General features: G+C 37.8%; 1 protein-coding gene across 1 annotated transcript; it reads left to right on the top strand.

Moving 5' to 3' along the window:
- Positions 1 to 950: 950 nt before the first annotated feature.
- CHEK1 (checkpoint kinase 1) lies at positions 951 to 25,059 on the top strand (the record flags this gene model as incomplete). The annotated part of the gene is made up of 13 exons (XM_079708900.1): positions 951 to 959; positions 1,726 to 1,810; positions 3,384 to 3,607; positions 4,805 to 4,869; positions 4,962 to 5,031; positions 8,784 to 8,972; positions 9,632 to 9,736; positions 12,164 to 12,259; positions 16,735 to 16,843; positions 17,031 to 17,208; positions 17,582 to 17,713; positions 23,657 to 23,758; positions 24,964 to 25,059. Exons 2-13 carry the CDS (start codon positions 1,746 to 1,748, stop codon positions 25,057 to 25,059), a joined length of 1,431 nt encoding a protein of 476 aa, XP_079565026.1. The 5' UTR covers positions 951 to 959; positions 1,726 to 1,745.

Genomic DNA, 25,059 nt, shown 5'->3' with positions numbered 1-25,059 from the left:
GATGATCTTGCCTGCGCCTTGAGTTCCCAGTCTAGTTTACTGTTGAGAGGGAGTATCTATTTCAGTTTTTCCACATTGTTTTGTTCTCTAGCCAGTCCCTTTTTCAGAATTTACTTTCGCACCTAAACTGTTTATTCTGCTTTTAAAATTTGCATTGTAAAATGCAGCGTTTTTGCTTCTACCTGACCGTTTCTTACACATTAAAGAGAGAGCAGGTAGAACTAAGCTATGCAGTTGCACTTCCTTCAAAAAGGTTGAGTGGAGGTATTGTTTTGGTGCCTGTTCGGACAAGACACGGTAAAACTGGTTATCCTGACATTACCTCCAGCTACAAAAGAGTAGCTTTCTTCATCCCGATGCCTTCCCACCCCCCCATTACAGTGCAGCCAGTATTTGATGCTTCTCGCTCCCATCACAAAGTTCCTTTCATTCTAAACAGGATCAATGCTCAACAGCTGTCCCTGGCTTCTCGGCTCCAGTTTTATGTGGGCCGCGCTTTAAAGTTACAGAGACAGCACTTAAGGAGTGTGATCCTCGCTACCCTGCCACGCAGCGGGGCGAGGTGCTCGGGGGTCCGGGGCGGCGGCAGCTAGCCCCGCGGTGCTGCTCTCCCCGGGAGCGCGAGGACGGACGGACGGACGGCCGAGGTCACACGCGGGGTCCCACTTCGCGTTTGGGCCCGGAGGTCATTCACACCGATGCACTCGGCAGTTCTTAAACCTCTTCAGCCAGGATCTCGTCCTGGTTTGCAAGTAGCCCAGCCCCGGCCAGCGTGAGCCTGCGGGGATTGCAGGCGCCAGGCCCTGGCCGGCCCAATCTGCAGAGCAGCCGGCCCAGGAATGCGCGCCTCCTTGCTTTCCGGCAAGGGAGCGCGCGTTTGCGACAATGTGACGCCAGCAAGTTTTGGCGGGAAAAGCCCTGCATTTGGATTCCTGTGGTGGCGGGCAAAGGACGGCCTGGTGAGGAAGGGCGGCCGGTAGAGGGGGGAAAAGCGCCTGGAGCCGGCGTTCGGGGGCTACATGATTTAGGAGGAGCACGTTGAGAGAAAGTTCTCAGCGCCGAGCCTTAGAGGATCGGAGAGACTCCTGCGGAGGGGTGGTTTCGGAGGGTGGAGGAGTGGGGTGTCAGGCAGATCCCGTTGTACGGGGACTGGAGAGAAGACTTCCTCTGCTGGCCGAGAGCACCCGAGGTTGGGCCCCAACCGTCCGCGTGTCACCCAGCCCTTCCTTCCGCTTCTTGGGGCAGTTTGGCTCCGCCCCGGGCTCCTCCTGGCCTTGGGCACGGGGCGGGGGTGGGAACTGGGAGTGAGCGGGTCGGGAGGAGCGGCTGCGGTCCTCGTAGCGATTATTTCCTCCTCTACTATCCCGCATCCCCTTACTCTAGCCCGACGCTTCACCTCTCACCCCCTTCCCCTGTCCCCCACCGTAAAGCACTGGTCCCCCAACTCCTCCGCGCCACTGGTACGTTTTCTCGGCCGCCTGGAAGGCGGCGTTTCAGCCTTCGGTTTGCGTGGGAACGGGGCTTGTGAGTTACCAACGAAATGCCAGAGTTTAGAATACTTGCTTGTGCTTTAAAGACTTGGGTAAAATATGGATGAGGTGTAAGGGGAAACCAGGAGCTGTGATTCACCTTGAAGAATCACGGCAAGAGGCGGAGCTCAGTGGCTTTACAGATGATTGAAGCGTGTCCTCATCCACCGTCTTTTCTGGGTTCCTGCTTTTACAGCTGCGGGACTTAGTGGAGTCATGGCAGTGCCCTTTGTGGAAGACTGGGACTTGGTGCAAACCCTGGGAGAAGGTGCCTATGGAGAGTGAGTTTGAGTCCTTTTACCCTGACTTCACACTTGCTTTAGTTTTCTGTCTATTGTCTCCTTTGAGTACAAGTTGGTTGTTTTGGAGAACAGATCTTTGCATTTGAAATCTAAAACTTTGGGGAACTGAAGCTACACAATCTTTTGTAAGGGTTAATTTTTTTCTTCCTTTTAACAACAAAACAAAACAAAAACATTTCTCTTCCTAAAGAGCTAGAGGAGACCTCTGAAGTCAGTTTCTCCTCCCACATACTCCTTCCTGGGGTTCAAACGTAGTGGTTAAATGAGCAAATGAACAGACTCTAGAGTCACGTTACTGGTCATTGTTTTGTGTTCTTAGGCAGGCTTCTTAATGTCCTTGTGTGCCTTTGTAAAATGGCATACCCACAGGTACTTAGAACAGTTACTCTAGACACATATAGTATCGGATTAATAAATGCTAGGTAATGTTATTACAATTAAATGAATAGAGCAAGAATGAAATCCTGCCGTTTGGGACATCATGGATGGACCTAGAGGGTATTATGCTAAGTTTAAATAAGTCAGACAGAGAAAGACAAGCACTGTATGATTTCACTTAATAGGTTGAATCTAAAAAACTAAACAAATGAACAAACAACAAAGAGAAACGGAGTTAGATACAGAGAACAAACAGGTAGTTGCCAGAGGGGAGGATGGTGCTGGGGAGGAGAGAAATACCTGTGGTACAAACTTCCAGTTGCAAAATAAATGAGTCTCCGGTATGAAATGTACAGTGTGGGGAGTATAGTCAAGAACTATGTAATATCTTTGTAAGGTGACATATCCTAACTAGACTTATTGTGGTCATTTTGAAATGTATAGAAATATCGAGTCACTATGTTGTAACAGGAACTAACATAGTGTTGTAGGTCAATTATGCTTCCAAAACAAACAAACAAACTCATAGAAAAAGAGATCAGATATATGGTTACCAGAAGCAGGGTGTGGGGGAGCAGAAGTTGGATATGAAGGCGGTCCAAAGGTACAAACTTCCAGTTAAAAGATAAATAAGTACTAGGGATGTAATGTACAACATGATAAATATAATTATCACTGCTGTATGTTATATATGAAAGTTAAAAGAGTGAATACTAAGAGTTCTCATCACAAGGGAAAATATGTATTTTTTCGATTTTTAAAATTTTGTATCTATATGAAATGATGGTTGTTCACTAAACTTGTGATAATCGTTTCAGTGCCTTATGTCAACTATAGCTCAGTAAAAGTGGAAGAAAAACAAGTTAAATGAATAGAGCATGTGTATATGTGATGTGGCCTAGAATTGCTATTATCCCATTTTAGTTTATTAAGAATTTATTAAATAACTTGGATGTACAGCATAATGACTTCTTTGGAACACTAGCTATCATACTTCACATTTCAGAAAGGAGTAGTATCTGTTGAGAACATGGCAGAAACCATTCCCATGGTTTCTCCTGGGTGGAGAAACTAATAAAATAGTTTTGGATGAGTTATGTTTAACCTTTTGAAGTTTTAAAAGAAATATAATTCAAATGTCTGGAATATTATAACTCTTCCTTTTTCTTTTTAGAGTTCAACTTGCTGTGAATAGAAGAACTGAAGAAGCAGTTGCAGTGAAGATTGTGGACATGAAGCGTGCCATAGACTGTCCAGAAAATATTAAGAAAGAGATTTGTATCAATAAAATGTTAAATCATGAGAATGTAGTGAAATTCTATGGTCACAGGAGAGAAGGCAATATCCAGTATCTATTTCTGGAGTACTGTAGTGGGGGAGAACTTTTTGATAGAATAGGTATGGAAAAGATTGAAGATAATTCTTATGCTAAATAAGTTTTTAAATTTGTTTTTTAATTTTGGGACTGCTGCTTGTTCATTGTCCATTCAGACTTGCTTATGCAATAGTGAAATTGGAGTAAATTTTCTTGTTTTTGCAACTTATGTAAACACTGAATACATATGTAGAGTCATCAAAGAAACTATTTTCCCAAGTTGTATAAGTGATTTGGGTTGGGATTGCTATTTTGTAGAGTTTAAGAATGATAAACTGTGGTCTCATGGTGAAGTATTATAATGTGATGTATTGTATGCATATGCAGAAAAAGTTTTTTTTCTTTGTAGACATTCTAGTCTCATGAAATCATTGCATACATTTACAGATCCAAAATAATAGCCAGTTGTTACATAAGTGAAATTGAGCATTTTCTACGATTGCTTTATATATATTAAGTAAATTCTGTGCTTGCTACTTAAATGTTCTGTGTAGATTCAAAGTCTTGATATTAAAGAACACTAAGAAGTACTTAAAATATATTCTGTGGATCTAAATTTATTATTTAGAGCTATTGTATTAGCAGTTAAAAAGTGATTATTAGAATCTTCAATATCTATCTCAGAAAAGAGTTGAGAATAAAAGAAATCAAAAGTTAATGAGGGAGATAAAAATATAAAAAGATAACTGACAATAGAACATTTCTTAATAAAACTGTATTTCCTGAAGGAACTTCACAGGAATTCATGGTTTTGTAGTAGTGCGAGAAATTATATGAAGTTTAAATTTGTTGTTAAGTATTTAGTGAAATCAACTTAGATTTGTGTAGGCTTCCACTTTGGCAATTACATTTCAGGAGTGGAAAAAATATTGGCATAGCATTTAGAAGAAATTAGGGGAGAATTTGAAAGATATCAAATAAATCATGGTTAGTATAAGCAGGGGCTTTCAAGGTATGGCTTGCATTCTTGATTTGGGTGATAGTTTGTTATTGCTCTGTACTTTTCCCATGATGTTAATTTATTTTTGCCACTTAACACATGGGGAAATGTGAGTTATTAAGTACTATATGTACTAGTGGACTCCAGAATCTTTTCATTGTTAGCATTAGATTCTCTTTGCTAAAGTACAATCACAAATGTTTAACTTTAGAATTAGGAGACTGTGTGGTCGATGACTGATTATATTTACCTGGTGAACTAACTTTCATAATTCTTATAGAGCCAGACATAGGCATGCCTGAACAAGATGCTCAGAGGTTCTTCCATCAACTCATGGCAGGGGTGGTAGGTACAGTTGTCTCTAACTTTTACTTAAAATTTGTCTTAGTGAAGTAAGTTACCCTATTCTGGTATGCTTTCCTCTGCTTCTCTTTTAGGTTTATTTGCATGGTATTGGAATAACTCACAGGGATATTAAGCCAGAAAATCTCCTATTGGATGAAAGGGGTAAGTTTAGCATTTTGTCGCTGCTACCTAATCATTTTAGTACAGCCGTACAAAGGCAGGATCAAGGCTTTCCATTACCGAAATTTCAGGGCAAAAAATATGAAATTGAAATACCCTGGACCTTAGCCTTGACGTATTTGTTCTTTTTAATTTATGACTTGGATAAAGATGCAGGGCTTTTAGTTATATTTTATGGATGTCATAAAAACTGAGAGGGATGGATAGTGTTAGTGTTAGCTTATAGAATCAGGATCAAAAAAAGGTGACAAATATCCACTGCCTATGAGGCAGTGATTTTTGTCTGTTTTGTTTAATGTGTTAGAATAGTGCCTGGCAAATAGTAGGTTTTCAAAAATGTTTACTAGATGAATGAATGTAGCAGACCAGAGAGGTGGGTCAGATTTAACACATACTGGATTGTTACTCAATTCAGTATTTGGATTGAAAAAAACTAACGAAATAAGTACAGTTTAATGGCATGTCTTTGGCAGCAAAGAAGGTTTAAAGACTTACTAGGCAGCAGACTTCATATTAGTCACCCGTGTAATTTGATCATTGGAAAATTAAGGTGATAAGGTGAGAATGAGGAAGGCAGCAGTCCAGCACTTCTCTGGAAGGCCACGGTGGGAATAGTAGGTGTTTGGGACAGTAGTGTGAAAGGCATGTAGACTACTGAAGTACTTTTATAGATGAGTGACCAGAATGATGAAAGGGCTAGAAACTATGTAAAATAAGGCATAATTGAGGACCTCAAGGGAAATTTGCTAATTGTTAAATACAGTTCTTCACAGTATGTGGGTGAAAACTATGTGGAGGCAATTTGGATTAGTACAAGGATGACCCTCATTAATGGATCTGCCCAAAAACTTAATAGGTTGCTTTGTTGTAGGTTTTTTTTTTAATTTAATTAATTTATTTTTGGCTGCATTGGTTCTCCATTGCTGAGCACGGGCTTTCTCTAGTTGCAGCGAGTGGGGGCTACTCTTCATTGTGGTGCACGGGCTTCTCATTGCGGTGGCTTCTCTTGTTGCGGAGCATGGGCTCTAGGCACGTGGGCTTCAGTAGTTGTGGCACGTGGGCTCAGCAGTTGTGGCTCACGGGCTCTAGAGCTCAGGTTCAGTAATTGTGGCGCACGGGCTTAGTTGCTCTGCAGCATGTGGGATCTTCCTGGACCAGGGGTCAAACCCGTGTCCCCTGAATTGGCAGGCGGATTCTTGATCACTGCGCCACCAGGGAAGTCCCTGTAGTAGGTTTTTAACAGGAGATTCAAACACTGGATTATTAATTATCAGGGATATTGTAAAGGGAATTTAAGCATTGCTTGGCTGGTTGGACCAAAGTACTTTTCACATCTTGTCCAACCCTGAGGTTTAGTGTTTCTGGCATTATTGTGCCCCATCATAAGTACCAGTGTATGTTCTCATCAGCCTTGTTCTACCTCTTTCTGAACTCTATAATTGACCTTCATACAAGGGGATAAATTAAGCCAGCTTATATAAATAATGGAGATGTGAGTATGTAATATCTGGAATGTGAAAAAAACTTTGTTCCCAAACTAAAAATACTGTTTTTTTCTCTTTATAAAGATAAAAGTAATCATGAAATAAGATCAAAAGTATAAAAAAGAAAGTAAAAAATCACCAGAAATTCACCAGTCAGTTATAACCAGTGTTAATATTTTGGTTAATATCTTTTAGGTATCTTTTTATTAACCCATCTACTAACCTACCTACTTAAGACCCTTCTTTGGTTATTTAGCCTTCTGCAAGTTGTTCCATAAAGTATGTAGCAAAAGATTAGATATTCAAAAAATTTGGTGTATTGGGAAAAGGAACTGTAGAATGGTCTGTTGATGAATCCCCAGAAATGAGAGCACAAGCTGGGAGACTTCCCTTTGCTTCTATTTTTCATTCTATGTCCATTACTTTTTGAATACTAATAACTTTGATGGTATTATAATCAATTCTTCCCATTCCTCATATACAAATTAAGTCCTTTTTTTATTAAATAGGTTTCAAGCTACATAAAATCTAGAAAGGAAGGATTGCAGTTAGGAAAGGGAAGGATTTATAGGAGGTTTCAAAGGAAATAGAGTGTACTTAAACTAGGTGTTAGGTGAGTGGATGTTGATTATAATGATTTTTCATATCTTGCATATTATATAAATAATCTTTTGTTTCTATTCAATAATAATATATTTTTAAAAAGAAATAGAACATTATCAATATAGTTGAATTCCTCCTCTGTATTCCTTCCAAATGTGTGCCCCTTTCTTTTTCTCAGAAGTAACCACACTCCTCAATTTAAAATTTATTATATACAGTTCTCTAAGTATTATGTCACAGACATAGTGAGACAACAGACTCTAAGGAATACTGTGGTCATCCATTAGTATTTTCAGTGATTACTGCTTATAGGTAACTTGGAACTCTTAATCTCAGTGATTTGTCAAGATTGTGTCATATATAGCTGTTAAAAGGATAATTACAGTAGCTACCTCCCAAGTCATAGAAGTAAACATCAGTGGCTTACATATTATATTGGGTGGATGTAATTGATTTTTAAAGAATCAGTCCCCTGTTTTGGGACATCTAAGTTGTTTCTAGCTTTAAAAAATATAAGGCAGTGATGACTATTCTATAAATTAATGCACAGGCCAATATAAAAATTAGGTCATGTTATAATGAACATTTGTTATGGCACTTGCTGTTTTTTCCATTTATACCTGATTCCATGTCAGTACATATAGATATACCTTGTGTTTTTTTGTTTGTTTTTTGTTACCTACATAATCTCATTGTACATGTGTACTATAAGATTTAATCATTTCTTTATTGATGGACATTTAGGTTATTTACAAACAGTATTATTATGGTACGGATATCCTTATGTTTGTGAATTTGTGGAAGTATTTTTGTGGGTATGGTCCTAGAAGTGGGAATTCCTAGTTCAAAGAGCATGAGTATTTCAAATTTTGGCATCTTTTGCCAGATTGCTTTCTAAAAAGGTTGTACCAGTTGATACCTGATAATAGGGGAGTCTCCCCTATCTCTGAAGACTAGGTTAGATTCCCTTTCTGTAAGATCTTGTAATGTTCTATATTTTCGTAACCTCGACAGCAGTTGTTATTGTTAGTCTTCAGTAATTTATCTACCTACATGGCTAGCACAGTGTCATTCAGTTATGGTAGATATTCACTAAGTGTAGTTAAGTTCTGCCGATAGCTTGTGTGTACTGAAGATGGGAAGTTAGAGTGGAAATTTGCTCTTCTGGTTTGTTTTCTGTACAGAGTTCGTCCTCCTTTTCTAAACTTAGCCACCTTGACAAGAAGTTCTGGTGGTTTGTGGGTCTTTAGTTTCGGTCCAGCCAGCTGGGTTTGTCCGCTGCTGGAAAAGTTGTGCCTAGTATGTTATTGATGCCTCCCTCCTGCCCTCTGCACAACCCGATGAGGGCATAGCTCTCTTTTCAGTGTTTAAGTCTGGAGTGCTCTTTTCTAGAAGGCCCTTTTGACTCCAGGATCTTTCTTTAATCTGGTCCATACTGTTTGTGTATTGACAATATTTGTCTTATTTAATAGAAGCCATGAGGCCTTTTTCTAGTTTTAACTATATGATGATGTCTTTAATTTCTTCTTTTTTAAAATTTCTTTTTGGTCATAACACCAGTGGTTTTCCAATACAACTCAACTCCTTTAAGTATATCTATTTACAAAACATTTTTATCCAGTGCCATCCTCTTTTCCTTTGGTTTAGATAACCTCAAAATCTCTGACTTTGGCTTGGCAACAGTGTTTCGGCATAATAATCGTGAGCGTTTATTGAACAAGATGTGTGGTACTTTACCGTATGTTGCTCCAGAACTTCTAAAGAGAAAAGAATTTCATGCAGAACCAGTTGATGTTTGGTCCTGTGGAATAGTACTTACTGCAATGTTGGCTGGAGGTAAGAGCTATTTATTTATTTATTTATTTTTCTGCGTAATTTTTTTCATCTTTATTGGAGTATTATAATTGCTTTGCAATGTTGTGTATGTTTCTGCTGTACAACAAAGTGAATCAGCTATATGTATCCATATATCCCCATATCCCCTCCCTCTTGAGCCTTCCTCCCACCCTCCCTATCCCACTGCTCTAGGTCATCACAAAGCTGATCTCCCTGTGCTGTGCAGCAGCTTTGAGTTTTTTAATCATGATAAAATTCCTGTCCTTAGGAAAGCCAGGTTTCTTATACCAAAATAAATGAAATGAATCAAGGGGATCCATATTTATGTGATAGTATTTTAATATTAACTTATAACTAAGTTGGAACTTTTAATCCCAAAGGTTTTTAAAAATGAAGTATGTACAGCTGTTAAATGGAATATCACAGTAGCTCTCTCTTTTAAAATTCATGTGAATACTTTTGGCAAAGAGTAAGGCAGGAAGTGGACTATCTATCTTAGAAGTGCCTCTAAAATTTCTTAGAGTTAGCATTCTTAGTTTGGAAACCATATTGAATTAATTTGGAGGAAACTTTTACTGGATTTGTGTCATTGATTATTTTCCCTTAAAATTGTATAATGATTTGAACACTCAGAAAACTGGGACTTGTTTCTTTTTTAGAATTGCCGTGGGACCAGCCTAGTGATAGTTGTCAGGAATATTGTGATTGGAAAGAAAAAAAAACATACCTCAACCCTTGGAAAAAAATCGATTCTGCTCCTCTAGGTAACTGGGTTATTTTGATGTAAAGTACTGATTTCTTGGATAATGAAGCCTAGTGCTGTTTGAATTTTTTTCTTACATTTTTTTTCTTTTTAACTTTTAAATCATTATGTAAATAATCCATGATCTTTATAGATGAAGTAGAAGAATAATAAATTAAAAAATTGTAAAATCCAACCCTATAATCCCAGCACTCAGGAATAGCTTTTTTTTTTTTTTAACATCTTTATTGGAGTATAATTGCTTTACAATGGTGTGTTAGTTTCTGCTTTATAACAAAGTGAATCAGTTATACATATACATATGTTCCCATATCTCTTCCCTCTTGCGTCTCCCTCCCTCCCACGGAATAGCTTCTTTTAATGTTTTGATATGTGCTTCTATATTTTGTAGTAAAAACTATGTATTTTTTATATATGTATATTATTTATAAGTATGTGTGTTTTCACAAAAAATGACATCCCACTATACATGTTATTTTGTAACCAGTTTTTTTTGTGTGTGTTAATGCTTTGTGAACATTTTTTCATGACGATAATTGTAGGTCTACATCACTGTTTTTAAAGACTGTGATGGTATTCTGCTATATGGACATGGCTTACTATACTTATCCAGTTCACCTTTTTAGAGATTCAGGATTTTTTCTAATTTTTCACTGCTGTGAAAGAGATATGATGATCATCCATATAACTTAATCTTTGCACATACCTTTAAATTATTTAATTAAAGTAAAACCCCAGAAGTGGAATTGCAGGGTCAAAGATGTATACAGTTTTTAATTATTATTGTTTACTTTGCCAAATTGTTTTCCGGAAAGTTTGTACCATTTCATCACAGTCTAACTAGTTTACATTTAAACTTTTTTTTTTGGCCATGCTGTGCGGGATGAAGGATCTTAGTTCCCTGACCAGGGATGGAACCCGTGCCCCCTGCAGTGGAAGCGCGGAGTCTTAACCACTAGACTGCCAAGGAAGTCCCTTAAACTTTTTTTTTTTGACTAATCTAATAGGCCTACATATAATAAATGTATTCTGTTTTTTATTTTTATTTTAAATTTAGTACCAATGAAGTTTTATATTCATTGTATATTTATTAGCTTTTAGTCTATTTTTGTGAACGTGTCTATTTTGCTCATTTTTGGTAGGAAGTTTTCTTTTTACTTTATATGAGGTTTTTGAAAAACATTAATGTCATTAGATCTTTGCATTTGTTACAGATATTTTTGACAATTTATCATGTATTTTTATTTTGTTTATACTATTTTGACATGCAGAAGTTTTATATATTTTTTTAAACTTAACTTTTTTTTAAAGTAGTTATTTATTTATTTACTTACTTATTTAGGCTGCACTGGGTCTTAGTTGCGGCATGCTGGCTTCTTAGTTGTGGCATGCGAACTCTTAGTTGTGGCATGCATGCGAGATCTCGTTCTCTGACCGGGGATCAAACCTGGGTTCCCTGTGTTGGGAGCATGGAGTCTTACCCACTGGACCACGAGGGAAGTCCCCAGAAGTTTTATATTTTTATTTATTTAAATCTAGTACCTATCCTTTGTGGTTTCTGACTATATCATCATGTTTGGAAAGGTCTTTTCTACCCTCAGCATTAGAAAAAAATTACCTATGTTTTCATTTATGTTTTTAAGGCTTTATTTTTTTCATTTAAATCTTCGGTCCATTAGAAAATTATTTTGGTGTTGGGAGATGAATGAATTCTTTATCAATATAATTAAGGTACCTTAGGATGATGGTTGCTTTTATTACTGTCTCTTAAAAAGTTATTGGAGGGACTTCCCTGGTGGTCTAGTGGCTAAGACTCTGTGCTCCCAATGCAGGGGGCCTGGGTTCTATCCCTGGTCAGGGAACTAGATCCTACATGCATGCTGCAACTAAGAGTTCACATGCTGCAACTAAAGATCCCGCATGCAGCAGTGAAGATCCCGCATGCAGCAGCAAAGATCCCGTGTGCCGCAACTAAGACCCAGCACAGTCAAATAAATAAATAAATAAATATTTTAAAAAAAGCTATTGGAAAGTAAATTTCCCTTATAAAATTGTGTGAATGAGGACTTAATATGGCATATTGGAACAGTGAAGTTTGGTATTGAAAATGGATAAGAGGGTTTTTTTTTGCTATCTTTGTATAAATATCATCAAGTGAAGAGAAACATTCCCACCTAGCTCTTGTTCTATTTATTTGCAAACAACTGAGAGTCAGCTCTGGGAAGAATATTCAAAGATATAGACAGTAGCAAAGAATGGCTGCATGAAATTAAAGCAAAAATTCAGTAGCTTTATTCTTTCTCTTCCCCAGAAATAATATTTGGACATAAGGAAAGCAATAGAGGATGTGTGTTCTACACCACAAGCTGTAGGCTTTTCTAATCTATTTGAGTCTTTTATAAATGTTGTCTTAATGTTTTGTTTTCAGCTCTGCTGCATAAAATCCTAGTTGAGAATCCGTCAGTAAGGATTACCATCCCAGACATCAAGAAAGATAGATGGTACAACAAACCACTCAAGAAAGGTAATATCCTTAAAATACAAGTATTTTTTTTTCTGTGAAAAAAAGGTACTTGTAAAGTCAGTATAAGTCAACAACACAAAAGAGCTGTGGTCTCTGTCCTCATGAAGATTATAATGTCTAGCACAAAAACCAGAAAGAGAAAAAATAATTTTAAGCTCATTAATAATTATAAAGTGGAAAGTCAGGGTACTACAGCTAAGAATTTGACCAAGTCTTAAGTGACAAAGAACACTTACCTTGCTGAGGAAATCACGTTAAATCTAAGATTTGAAGATTAAAGGGGAGCTAGCTAGAAGAGTAGTAGCAAGATGAGTGGCAGATTCTGAACATGGAAGCAGCATCTGGGATGTCTTGGAGGTTAGAAAGTGGTGCATTTGAGGAACTGGAGAGAAGGCCAGTATGGCATGGACCATGTGTGGCTTGTTCATCATTGCATCACCTGTGCTTAGCATAGTGTGTGGTCCATCATAGGCATTCAGTAAATGTTTGCTGAGAAAATAAGTGAATGGAGAAGGGAGAGAGGGAGAGAGGGAGAGAGGTTTGAGATGAGGTTGGAGAGGTAGATAGCAACCAAACCGTGGAAGACCTTGTAAGCCATGTTAAGGATCTTGGGCTTTAACCGAAGGCTGTTGGGAAAACCTTTTGAGAGACTTTAAGCAAGGAAATGACATGCTTATGTGTTTGGTTTTGAAAGATCTTTCTAGCTACTTTTTTTCACTGTTTTTGATCCTAGATGTGAGAAGATGGTAGGCTGGACTAGGTTAGTGATAGCGGGATTGGAAAGAAGAAGTTGATTCCAGAGAAATTTAAGAACTAAAGTTGATAATACTGGTGACTGTTTATATGTGGAAAATGAAGGAGAGTGAGGAGTCAAAGTATGTCTCCTTTCTGGTTTGAACAGCTGTGTAAACGGTGAAACCATTTACTTGGATGTAGCTCAAAAGGAAAAACATTTGCAGGGAAATTTTATTTGATTTTGGACATTTTATTTGAATTTGAGAAGTTAAGTAAAACCGTCTCTCATAGGAGTGTGTGTGTGTGTGTGTGCACACGTGCGTGTGCGTGCTTGTGTACATGCATGTGTGTAACTCAGGAAACAGGGCTAAGCTGGAGATGTTGATTTAGGTGCTTTCTGTAAATAGATGGTGATTTAAGCTGTGGTAGTAGATTAAACTGAGTATATGAAATCTTAAGGAATGCCAGTGTTTAAGTGATGGGTGGAGGCCAGAGAAACAGAAAAGTAGCCAGAGAGGTTGGACATCAGAAGAATGTGGAGTAAATTTGTCCCGTGGATTCCATGATATGGCAGTTATTCATGATCTTGGCAGGAACAGTTTTGGTGGAGAGTTAAGAATAAACTCTAGGGCTTCCCTGGTGGCACAGTGGTTGAGAGTCTGCCTGCCGATGCAGGGGACACAGGTTCGTGCCCCGGTCCGGGAAGATCCCACATGCCGCGGAGCGGCTGGGCCCGTGAGCCATGGCCGCTGAGCCTGCGCGTCCGGAGCCTGTGCTCTGCAACGGGAGAGGCCACAACGGTGAGAGGCCCGCGTACCGCAAAAAAAAAAAAAAAAAAAAGAAAAAAAAAAAGAATAAACTCTATTGTACAGGGATTCTAGTGTAAAAGAGAGTTAAGCAGAGTGTACACAGCTCAGTAAAGAAGTTTGGCTGAGAGAACAATAGCTAGAGGTGAATGAGGAATTTTTAACTCTTCCCTGAATGTTTCTTTTACCTTTCACCTTATTCTAATTGAAATCCAACTCTCCCCTGAGGACATTGTTTCTTCTCAGGACATTGCTTCTTCTCAGGTGGTAGGTGTTTTCTTTCCTGCACCCTCATACCCTTGGTCTGGGAGTGGAGCAGACATCCTCCTTGTTCTTTCTTCACATTCCTCCGCCCTTCATTTTGAATCCTATTATCAGACTCTACCACCCACTATTCCCTCGTAATAATCACCTTCTGAACCTCAAATTAAAATTCCTGCCACATTGTCACTCTCTCCAACACAGCTCTTGACGTAATTTTTGTCATGGTTCTTGGTAATTTAAATATTCATTTAGATGGTCCTTCCACTGTCATCACCTCATATTTCCTTGATTTTCTCTCCTCTAGCGATCTTGTCTGCAAGCATCCTGCTTGGACCACCAGTATATTTTTTTCTAGTTTCCTCCCTCTAGTACCCTGACTCCAGCAACCCTTTGACCCCACCTGGACTTGCAGTCCATTAATTCTACTACCTTTTCACTATCTTTTATCTGCCCCCTTCTCGGTCCCAAGTTCCATCCGCACTATTTTAAATCTCAAGGTTAGTCACTGTAATGACTTCTTTACATTTATCTTCAACTTCCTTGCCCATTCTCTCTTTTTTAAAAAAATTTATTTATTTTATTGATTTATTTTTGGCTGTGTTGGGTCTTTGTTGCTGCGCACGGGCTTTCTCTAGTTGCAGCGAGTGGAGGCTGCTCTTCATTGAGGTGCGCAGGCTTCTCATTGCAGTGGCTTCTCTTGTTGCGGAGCATGAGCTCTAGGCGTGTGGGCTTCAGTAATTGTGGCACGTGGGCTTAGCAGTTGTGGCTTGTGGGCTCTAGAGCACAGGTTCAGTAGTTGTGGCGCATGGGCTTAGTTGCTTTGCGGCACGTGGGATCTTCCCAGACCAGGGCTTGAACCCGTGTCCCCTGCATTGGCAGATGGATTCTTTTTTTTTTTTTTCTTTTTTTTTTTTTTGCGGTACGCAGGCCTCTCACTGCTGTGGCTTCTCCTGTTGCGGAGCACAGGCTCCGGACGTGCAGGCTCAGTGGCCATGGCTCGCAGGCCTAGCCGCTCCGCGGCATGTGGGATCTTCCCGGACCGGGGCACGAACCCGTGTCCCCTGCATCGGCAGGCGGACTCTCAACCACTGCGCCACCAGGGAAGTCCATTGCCCATTCTCTCTTCATCATACTTACTGAGCAAGTCTACGTAACCTAAGTTTAATCCTGTTTTGTACCCACTCTACACTTATACCTCCGCAGCTGATTGCAGCTGGAGAAGAATATGCAGCACTGTCTGCTTTAAATTCAAGATCACTGATCTCAAGTGGGCCCTTAATCCTTCCAGGCAATCATAATGCATTTCCCCCCTTCTTTCACAATGCTACTGTCCTAAATCACATTTTTATACCTTTCATTTTCTCTTCAACTTCTGATACCTCCTTCTCCATCCTCACTCTCAGTTGGTGGCAATACTTCCTATTTCGCTGGGAAATAGAAGCAGTAACAAAGGAATTCTCACAAACTCCTACCACCATCTCTACCCACCTGATTAACTGCCTCTGTGCTCGTATACTCTGCTTTCTCCCGTTGCTCTGGGTAGATTGCTCCAGATATAAACCAGCCCTTTCTCTTGTGCACTAGACGCAGTTCTCTTTTGCTTACTCAGTCTAGCAATTCTTCTCTGTTTCTGCTTCGTTATTAACTCTTCCCTCTTTACTGGATCTTTCTTACCAGCATAAGAACATGCCGTTTCTCCCATCTTACTTCCTGATAACATAGTAGGCTTAATAAAATATTTGAATGAATGGATTAATAAATAAAAAGGTTGGTTAAACTTAAGCATGTTTAAATGGTTTGGGGGTAGATCCAGTTGAGAGGAAGAAGCTCAAAGTCTAAGAGAGAGGGAATAAAAGAGTATCAAGGTCCCTGAGGAGAAAGGAGGATATGGGCTCAACTACAAGTAGAGGGATGGACATTTGATGGGAGGATGGAAGGGGAGAGGATGGGTAGGAATGCAAGTAAGTTAGCAGATTTGGTAGTGGCAAGTTGAGGGAGTTTCCAGTGACTTTATTTTCTTTGTGAAATGGGAGATGGTGTCATATGCTAAGTAATGAGGTCCTGAAGGGTGGTCTTGGTTAATCTGACAGGAGTATAGAAGTTTTGAAAGAATCATTGTGGAAAGGGAGAGGAAACTGACTAGAGAAATGTAGGACTAACTGTCTGGGTTGAGGATCCAGCTGAGGGTAGTAGCCATGAATTTATAGTAGCATCATATTCTATATAATGATTATTTTAGGTAAAGCTTTTCTAGAGGAGCAAAGAAGATTGGGTAGAGCAGATTCATAATGTTCATTGTCATCATCACAAATTATTTTTTATTTTAAAAAGTTTTGATGCTTTAGCTGGGTCTCTCAGTCTTCATCGAACATTGTTCTGTTACTATACATGGTACCATTAAAATTATGGCCTGCACTTGGAACATACTTACAGGTCAGGATTTATGAAATGTGTAGTTTGTACAATTTGGCAAGTGAGTCCTACTAAGTTCCTAACGGCCACGTTTCTCATAAAATCATGTAGGAAGAGCCACTATTTGTCGTATAAGTATTTTGTGTTAAATAAATGAATTTAGATATGGTTTTACTTCTTCAAGTTGTCAGCTGGGTTAATTAAAAAATATCTGCATAGAAAACTTGAAAGTGTTTTTATTTATGTTTTCTTTTTTAGGGGCAAAGAGGCCCCGAGTCACTTCAGGTGGTGTATCAGAGTCTCCTGGTGGATTCTCTAAGCATATTCAATCGAATTTGGACTTCTCTCCAGTAAACAGTGCTTCTAGGTAAGACTGATTAATAAAAGATCAAGTAGTTGTTGGATATAATAGTCCCCATGAAAAATAATACATGTATATATTGTTTTCTTATGATGAATATAATGTTTTTCAGTGTGAGAATGGTAATGTGATATAAGAAAGGCCTGATGAATTTTATTTAAAATATACTTTTCTCCATATCTTAATGCTGCAGTGAAGAAAATGTGAAGTACTCCAGTTCTCAGCCAGAACCACGGACAGGTCTTTCCTTATGGGACACCAGCCCTTCATACATTGATAAACTGGTACAAGGGATCAGTTTTTCCCAGCCCACATGTCCTGATCATATGCTTCTGAATAGTCAGTTGCTTGGCACCCCAGGATCCTCACAGGTAAGGTTTTTCAAATAAATAATGGCAGCCCTTTATTTTTTATTGTCTTAAAGTCTTTTTTTTTCTTTTAATATATAAATCTAAGAAATATAATATTAAAACTTGATACAGATTTTTTTTGTTTTTTGTTTGTTTTTTTGGCCACATCATGGCACATGGGATCTTAATTCCCCGACCAGGGATAAAACCCATGCCCCCTGCAGTGGAAGCATGGGGTCCTAACCACTGGACCAGCAGGGAATTCCTAGGGGAGACTCTGATGTATAAGAATCTTAAGTCAGAGAAAAAGATTTTCAGACCAAATAGCTATGATATAACTGCTTTTGGTGATAAATCTGATGATTTATTCAGCTTTCCTCTATTTGACATGTAGAACCCCTGGCAGCGCTTGGTCAAAAGAATGACACGATTTTTTACCAAATTGGATGCTGACAAATCTTATCAATGCCTGAAAGAGACTTGTGAGAAATTGGGCTATCAGTGGAAGAAAAGTTGTATGAATCAGGTATGTTTCATTGATTTTCGTTATATTTTTTTCCTGAAGAAAAATTTAAATATTTGAATAAAAAACTATAATTGTCAGTATATTTTAAAAATATACAGTAATTAGTTTAATTTGAAAAAGAAACAGTTGAAACTGAAGAAATTTAAGTAAAATGTTCTTTATCTTAAGAAATAATATATCTTAAAAGACTTCTGTAAGGTTATTAAAGACACTAAGAGACTCAAGTCATTTTCTTTAAAACTATGTACTATACTTAAATTGTAACAGTTGAAAGATGTATCCATGAACAATCCCACATTTCCTCCATCTCCCTGCTCCCATCTACCAGTTTTTGTTGTTTATGTTATTATAGCATTTTTATAACATTGACATTCTAACCTGTCTTTAGGCTTTTCACAAATCTTAATATCATGAAAAACAAAGAGAGGAATATTTTGTATTAAAGGAGACCAAAGAGGCTTGATAAATAATGCCATGCATGATCTTTCATTAGATCGTGGATTTAAAGAAAAAAAAGCTATAAAGGATGTTATTGGAACAGTTGGGGAAATTTGAATATGGGTTTTATATTAGATAATGTTCTTGAATCAGTGTCAGATTTTTGGTGTGATGATAATATTGTGGTTTGTAGGAGAATGTCTTTGCAGGAGGCACATGGTGAAGTGTGTGCCGTTGATAACTTAGTTTAAAAGCTAAAAAAAAAAAGACAATCACATAAAAAAAGTAAACATGCTATCTAGGTTGATGAGGCCAATAAAGGGTTTGTGGTTATTTATTGCACAATTCTTCCAGTTTTTCTGTAGATTTGTAAGCTTTCAAAATTAAAAGTTAGGGGAAAATATTATAGTGCAGAAATCTGAGGCCAGCCTGATTTTCCTCTCACCTGTATAGATAATTCACTCTTTTTTTTTTTTAGGTAGATTTATTGAGATAAAACTCATATACTATAAAAAATTATCACTTTAACCATTTTAAAGTGTACAATTTAGTAGTTTTAAGTATATTCACAAGATTATGCAGCTATCACCATTTAAATATAGAACCTTCCACTGCCCCCCAAATAAACTCCATACCAATTGGCAGTCATTCCTCATACCTTCCTCCCTGGCAACCACTAATATACTTTCTGTGAACTACCTATTCTGGACATTTCATATAAATGGAATTGTATAGTATGTGACCCTTTGCATTTGTCTTCTTTTATTTAACATAATATTTTCAAGGTTAATTCATGTTGTAGCATTTATTAATACTTTATTCCTTTCAATGGGTGAATGATAGTCCATCGTGTGGATAGACTACATTTTGTTTATCCATTTACCCATTGATGGACATCTGGGATATGTCTACTTTTTGGCTAAACTTTTCTCCTTTGTTAATAAGGTATATTACATTAATTGATTTTTGTATTTTGAGCCATCTTGCATTCCTGGGATAAATCCCACTTGATCATGGTGCATAATTCTTTTAGTGTGTTCGATAGATTCAGTTTGCTAGTATTTGTTGAAAGTTTTTTTGTGTTCACAAGGGATTTGATCTGTAGTTTTCTTGTGATGTCTGGCTTTTGTATCAGGGAAATACTGACCTCGTAGCACAAGTTAGGAAGTATTCCCTTCTCTTCTATTTTTTGAAGAATTTAAGAAGGATTGATATTAATTCTTCAAAGGTTTGGTAGAATTCCCAGTGAAGCTATCTGGTCCTGGGCTTTCCTTTGTTGGAAATTTTTTGATTGCTGACTCAATGTCTTCACTTGTTATAGATCTATTTCCTCTTGAGTCATTTGTGGGAGTTTGTGTGTTTCTAGGAGTTTGTCCATTTCATCTTGGTTATCCAATTTGTTGGCATGCCATTTTTTGTAGTATTATAGTCCTTTTAGATTCTGTAAAGTTTGTAGTAACATCCTACTTTTATTCCTGATTTTAGTAATTTGAATCTTTTTTTTCTATTTTTTTTGGTCAGTCTGCTAAAGGTTTGCCAATTTATCTCTCTCTTCTCCTTACTATGTTTATCATTTCCTTCTTTTGGATTTACCTTGCTCTTTTTTTTCCTAGTTTTTTAAGGTGGAAGGCTAAGTTGTTGATTGGATATCATTCTTTTTTAGTGTAAGTGCTTATAGGTATAAATGTATGTCTGGGCACTGCTTTTGCTGCTTTCCATAAGTTTTGATGTTTTCAGTTTTTTTCATATCAAAGTATTTTCTAATTTCCCTTGTGATTTCCTTTTTGGTTATTTAGGTATGCCGTTTCATTTCCACATATTTGTGAATTTTTCAAAATTCTTTCTGTTGTTGGTTTCGAATTGCATTCCAGTGTGGTCAGAGAAGATATTTAGTATTATTTTAATTATCTAAAATTTATTGAGACTTGTTTTGTTGCCTAACATATTGTCTCTACTGGAGAATGTTCCAGGTGTGATTGAGAAGAATGTAGATTCTGTTGTTGTTGGGTGAGGTGTTCTGGGCATATTTGTTAGGTCTAGTTGCATTATAGTGTTGTTCATGTCTTTTATTTCTTTGTTTTTCTTTTTTTAAAATTTATTTTTTAAATTTATTTATTTTTGGCTGTGTTGGGTCTTCGTTGCTGCGCGCAGGCTTTCCCCAGCTGTGGCGAGTGGGGGCTACTCTTTGTTGAAGTGTGCAGGATTCTCATTGTGGTGGCTTCTCTTTTGTGGAGCACGGGCTCTAGGCATGTGGGCTTCAGTAGTTGTGGCATGCGGGTTCAGTAGTTGTGGCTTGTAGGCTCTAGAGCGCAGGCTCAGTAGTTGTGGCGCATGGGCTTAGCTGCTCCGTGGCATGTGGGGTCTTCCCAGACCAGGGCTTGAACCCATGTCGCCTGCATTGGCAGGCAGATTCTTAACCACTGCACCACCAGGAAATCCCTATTTCTTTGTTTATCTTTGTCTAATTTTTATATCCATTATTGAGAGTGGAATGTTGTACTCTTCAGCTGTTATTGCTGAATTCTATTTCTTACTTTAACCCTGTTAGTTTTTGCCTCATAAATTTTGGAGTTTGGATTCTAGATAAATATATGATTATAATTGCTATATCTTCTTGATCATCTTAACATTATATAATGTCCTTATTTGTCTCTTGCAAAAATTTTTGTTACAGTCTTTTGGTAGATGTTAGTATAGCCACTTTAGTTCTGTTTTGATTATAGTTTGCATTGTGTACCCAACAACATGGATTTATAATTATTGCTTTATGTGGCTGTCTTTTTAAATCAGGTAGGGAAAAAATAGGTGTTACAAACAACAAAACTGATTATTATTGTCATTTGTATTTACCTATGTAAATTACCTTTACCAATATTTTTTATTTCTCCATGTGGATTTGAGTTGCTATCTAGCATTCTTTCATTTCAGCCTGAAGGACTTCCTTTACTCTTTCTTTTTTTGGCAGGTCTGGTAGTTTCAAACTCTATCAAACTTTAATTATGAATGTCTTCATTTCTTCATTTATGATGGATAGTTTTGCCAGATACGGACTTCTTGACAGTTTTTTCCTTTTAGCTCTTTGTGTCATTCCACTGCCTTCTGGCTTCCGTGGTTTCTGATGAGAAATCAGCTGTTAATATTATTGAGGATCTCTGTACATGATGTGTCACTTTCTCTTGCTGCTTTCAAGATTCTCTCATTGTCACTGTCTTTCAACAGTTTGAATATGATGTATCTTGGTGTGGATCTCTTTCATTTTATCCTAGTTGAAGTTCATTCAGCTTCCTGGATGGGATTGTTTTTCATCAAATTTGGGAAGTTTTAGGCCATTATTTTTTCAAACGTTTATTCTGCCCCATTCTCTCCTCTCTCTCTGAGACTTACATTGTGCATATTCTGATACACTTGATGATGTCCCACAGGTCTCTTAGACTCTGTTCATTTTTCTTCTTTCTTCTTTCTGTTCTTTAGGAACAGTCTCTACTGACTTCTTTTTTCCTGTGTGGGGGCCATATTTTCTCATTTTTCTGTATGCTTTATCCTTTTTTATTGAAAATTGGACATTTTGAATATTATAATGTGACAACCCTGGAAATAGATTTTCCCCTCTTCCCAGGGTTTGTTATCATTGACAATTGATGTAGTTTTTGATTGTTTAGTGATGTTTCTGATCAAATATTATAGTGTCTGTCTTCTTTGTTGTGTGTGATCTCTGAAATCTTTGTTCTGTTAGCTCAATGGTCAGCTAATGATTAAACATTAAATTCCTGGAACCAAAAGCTAGTTTTTGCAGAGGGGTTCTGTGTGCGTATTGGGGCATGCCGTCAATACCCAGCCAGGCAGTTTACAGCTCTGCGTTAGCCTTCACTTCCTCCTTGTGTGGTGCCCCACGGTCAGCCAGAGGCAGAGCTTAGAGCCTTCTCAGACCTTTCTTGAGCATGTACAGTGCCCTGGGCATAAGTATAGGCTTTACAGTCCCAGGAATATGTGAGAGATTTTCGGAACTCTTATCCCTCAAAAACATCTCACTCCTAAACCTTTCCTTTCAGCCTTTTTAGGTAATCTGTCCCAGCTCTTCTGCATTACCCCAGTAAGCAAGGGTTAAAGCGTTTGCCTGTAGGTACTTTTGACAGATGCTCCCCAGGTGGCAACTTTAACACAAGTCCTGTGTAGTTAGGCAGGCAAAATAAAGAAAAGTGTGTTGAGCAGGTCTTCCAGGAAGGTAGAACAGCTTAAGACAGTTTATGAATGAGGTTTATTCTTGCATTTGTACCTCAACCTGGAATGTGGCTGGTTATTTTCAAGGCTACTACTGAGCTGAGGAGTGGAAGTTGGGAATAAGGTAGTTACAATGTGAGAAAGCTCATCTGTTTTATATGAGTGCCCCTGTGTTGCTGCAAGCTTTTTGTTAGTTTTCAGTGTTCTGAAAAAGTTGATTCTGACAGTTTTTGCCAGATTTTTCATGGCTTTTGTGGAGTTAATGGGCTTTTGAAGTTTCCTAATCTGCCATTTTTAGCAACATTACTCCTCAATTAATTCTTTCTGCCTGAATCTTTGGAGAATTTTCTTTGTCTTTGAAATTTAATAACCTACTTCAGATGTGCTGAGTGTCTTGTGTTTTCCCAGAACATAATGTTGTTCCAGTGTTGCACTGTTGTGGTACACCTGTTTCTTTAATAGTCATTTCTTGAAGTGAGAATTATTAAAAATGTTGTTGTAATTTGGGCTGGGCTCAGCTAGGCAAATCTGCTGATCTTGCTTGGGCTCATTCGTCCAGCTGGAGTTGATGGCTTTTCTGTGGTCCAGGACAGCCTCATCCACGTTTGGGGTCTTGGTGCTGGCTGTTGGCTGGGCCTTTCTTTCCATGTCACTCTTCTAGCCTGAGCTTCTAAAACACTGAAAGTGGAAGTTGAAAGGCCTATCAAGACCTTCACCGTCTTCTGGTTGCTGCTGTAGCTTTTTACCCACAAATCTGGCCTCTCTTTTTCTTTATGTTTTAATAATCTTGTTTTTCCTCAGTCCGTTTTTATTCTCTCTCTCTTTTTCTTTTTTTTTTTTTTCATTTTTTGGCCATGCTGCATGGCAAGTGGGATCTTAGTTCCCCGACCAGGGAACAAACCCAAACCACACCCCCTGCACTGGAATCATGGAGTTTTAACCACTGGACCACCAGGGAAGTCCCCCGTTTTTATTCTCTTCAATTGTTTCTTCTTTCGGTTGTATCTTGGTAAAATACTAAATTTATTTTGTTGCTAAGAGTTCACATAGACTCAGTCCCCGATAACGGAGCTGCGTCCTGTTTACAGGTCGTTCTTGTTGGACACACACATACCCATTGGGAGAGGAAAGTCCTAGAAGGAGTGGGATTTTCAGCTGGCACAGCTCCTATTATAAAAGCACCTCTCAAATTTTTATCCCAGTAGTATCACTGAACTAAGATTATAGTTTTTATTTAGAGTATTTTCTGCCCACACATCTGGTTTGACCTTATTTTTATTGTCTTAGGTTACTGTATCAACAACTGATAGAAGAAACAATAAACTCATTTTCAAAGTGAATTTGGTAGAAATGGATGAGAAGATCTTGGTCGACTTCCGGCTTTCTAAGGTACGTAGAATAGAACACTTTTTAAAAGCAAAAACTTTGTTTTGCTATTTTTAAAGAAGTATTACATGTTCATTTTAGAAATTTTAAAAACACAAAAAAGTATAAAGAAGATAAGAATCAACTAATTTTATCATCCAAAGAGAACACAGGTTTATTTTTGATATTATATTACAATAACCTTACTATTACTTATAATATATCCTCTATGGAATTGCTCTTATGTGTAGATTTTTTTTAAATGGCATTATATTTATAAATATATGGTAACTGTTTTTTTAAATTTAATATTATGAACATCTGTTCTTGTCATTAGCTATTCTAAAACAGTTTTTTCAAATGACATTTTCCTTATTATAAAAATTTTTGTTTTTTGTAGAATGTGTAAATAAATAACAAATAAAAAAATAAAAATAGTCCTAAATTACTTTTGTCCTTAAAATAATTACCCTTAATATTTTGTAACATTCTAAGCTTTTTCTTCATAAAAATTATGATTTGTCCAAATGTTTGCACATTATAATTAATGAACCTTTATCTGTTTGTTACAAGCTACTCTATAATTAATACTCATATACATGGAGTTTTGTTCACATTTCTGATTCTTTCTTTAGAAATTATTGGTTCTGAGGTTACAGTTTTAAAGCCCTTGACGTATAAGACCAAAATAACATTTTCTCTGTTTACCGAAAGATTGTGTGTGGCTCTAAATGAGGTTGGAGGAGTTGGTCACATTCTTTATGTTGGAGATTTGCTGCAGTGCTATTGTCCAGATGCTTGGTATGGAATAAATTAAGATCCTAGTGTAGAGAAACCCTTCTCATAACTGAATCACTGGCTCTGTTGTGGCAAGACTTAAAGCATAGTTGTGTAGCTTATTTTTACTTTATAAACGCCTAGTGCCTATGAAAAACAGTGACATAGGTCCAGAGATACCAACCCTTGAAATAGACAGGATGCCATTGTTTCTGCTCTCTGGGCCCAGGGTGGTGGGAGCAGTGATGGGCCCCAAGTCAAGTCAGAACTATTTATGTAGCCATTTCTTCTACCAAGATACTTTGTATTTGTAAGAGGGCCGGAAGATAACTGTAGCTGGACATATCCATGGATGTTTGTCTCTACTTACCCCTAAAGAAAGTTTGATTTTATGGCATAGTCTCTTTTTCTTGTTTTTTTGACATTAGTTTTGGATATTATTCCTAATATAGGGTGATGGATTGGAATTCAAGAGACACTTCCTGAAGATTAAAGGGAAGCTGAGTGATGTTGTGAGCAGCCAGAAGGTTTGGCTTCCTGCTACATGA

The sequence above is a fragment of the Hyperoodon ampullatus genome (assembly GCF_949752795.1).
Source record: "Hyperoodon ampullatus genome assembly, chromosome: 7".
Lineage (NCBI taxonomy): Eukaryota > Metazoa > Chordata > Mammalia > Artiodactyla > Ziphiidae > Hyperoodon > Hyperoodon ampullatus.
The sequence above is the reverse complement of the archived record's forward strand: the minus strand, read 5'-3'. Positions and strand labels throughout refer to the sequence as shown.